Source organism: Theobroma umbraticum, unplaced genomic scaffold (genome assembly GCF_002168275.2).
Source record: "Theobroma umbraticum cultivar Fairchild unplaced genomic scaffold, ASM216827v3 scaffold_4.1, whole genome shotgun sequence".
Lineage (NCBI taxonomy): Eukaryota > Viridiplantae > Streptophyta > Magnoliopsida > Malvales > Malvaceae > Theobroma > Theobroma umbraticum.
Genome location: NW_018397258.1, coordinates 9233825 through 9235041, shown reverse-complemented (window position 1 = coordinate 9235041; position 1217 = coordinate 9233825). Strand labels below are relative to the sequence as shown.

Sequence of the window (1217 nt, the reverse complement as noted above, 5' to 3'; positions counted from 1 at the left end):
TTCTACCAAACAAATGTTGTGCCTCGATGTATCCCTTAAAGTAAATATCTCCTAAACCCCCGATGTTGTTATTTCTGTGATCAAACAACCAATAATCTTGTAGCTTCCATATCTTCTAACAGATTTGCTCGCCAAAATTTATTAAAGGTGACGTTTGTAAATTTGCAGGTATGTTGCCCCTGAATATGCCATGACAGGGCACCTACTTGTTAAGAGTGATGTTTACAGTTTTGGGGTTGTGCTTCTGGAGCTTTTAACAGGAAGAAAACCTGTGGATATGTCCCAACCTCAGGGACAGGAAAATTTAGTGACTTGGGCGCGGCCTCGACTGACCAGTAGAGAAGGTGTAGAACAGTTGGTGGATCCTTCCTTGGCTGGAACATATGATTTTGATGACATGGCTAAGGTGGCAGCCATTGCTTCCATGTGTGTTCACCCAGAAGTGACTCACAGACCTTTTATGGGTGAAGTTGTGCAGGCTCTGAAGCTGATATACAATGACACAGATGAAACTGGTGGGGATTGCTGTAGTCAAAAGGAGTCTTCTGCCCCAGAATCCGACTTTAAAGGGGATTTTGCCCCTTCTGATAGCAGTTGGTGGAATGCTGGTGGGGTAACCCCTCGCTTAACTTATGGGCAGGCCTCTTCTTTTATCACAATGGAGTATAGTTCTGGCCCACTCGAAGAGATGGAAAACAGGCAGTTTTCGACTTCGAGTTTGGTTGGAGATGGAACATCTTTGCCAATAAAACATGGTAACAGATCAGGTCCCTTGAGAACGGTCCGAAGCAAGCCAAGCTTTTATAGATTAAGAGGGAGCATGAGCGAGCATGGAGGACTCCTTCCAAGGCGAGATTGGAGTGACGCCAATTGGGTTTGAGGTGCCTTTCGCAGCTGTTGTTATTTTTTGGAATTGTACAGTTCAAAAGGGACGGGGCTTTTCAGAAAGCGGTCAACTGTAGTCTAGCATTCGGGGATTCTGGAGTCTCCACGTACGATGAGAGGCCGAGAGCTGACCATGGCTTCTTATTTTGAAAGTCTTGATTCATTACCATACAAAAATGGAGATGTAATTTGAATGCTTGCTGTATTATATATTTGCAAAGTTAAATTCTTCCAAGGGCGACAGGTTTATTTTAGGCTACAAACAACTTGTTTATTTATTTTTGGCTGCAAACAAACACCCTACTATAACCGATGAGCAAGGGCTCCTTTTT

At 43.7% G+C, this 1217-nt stretch overlaps 1 protein-coding gene across 1 annotated transcript; it reads left to right on the top strand.

Moving 5' to 3' along the window:
* The first annotated feature begins 67 nt into the window (after positions 1-67).
* On the top strand, positions 68-1217 carry LOC110413388 (receptor-like serine/threonine-protein kinase ALE2). The gene has a single exon (XM_089783182.1). It carries the CDS (start codon positions 191-193, stop codon positions 878-880), a length of 690 nt encoding a protein of 229 aa, XP_089639308.1. The 5' UTR covers positions 68-190; the 3' UTR covers positions 881-1217.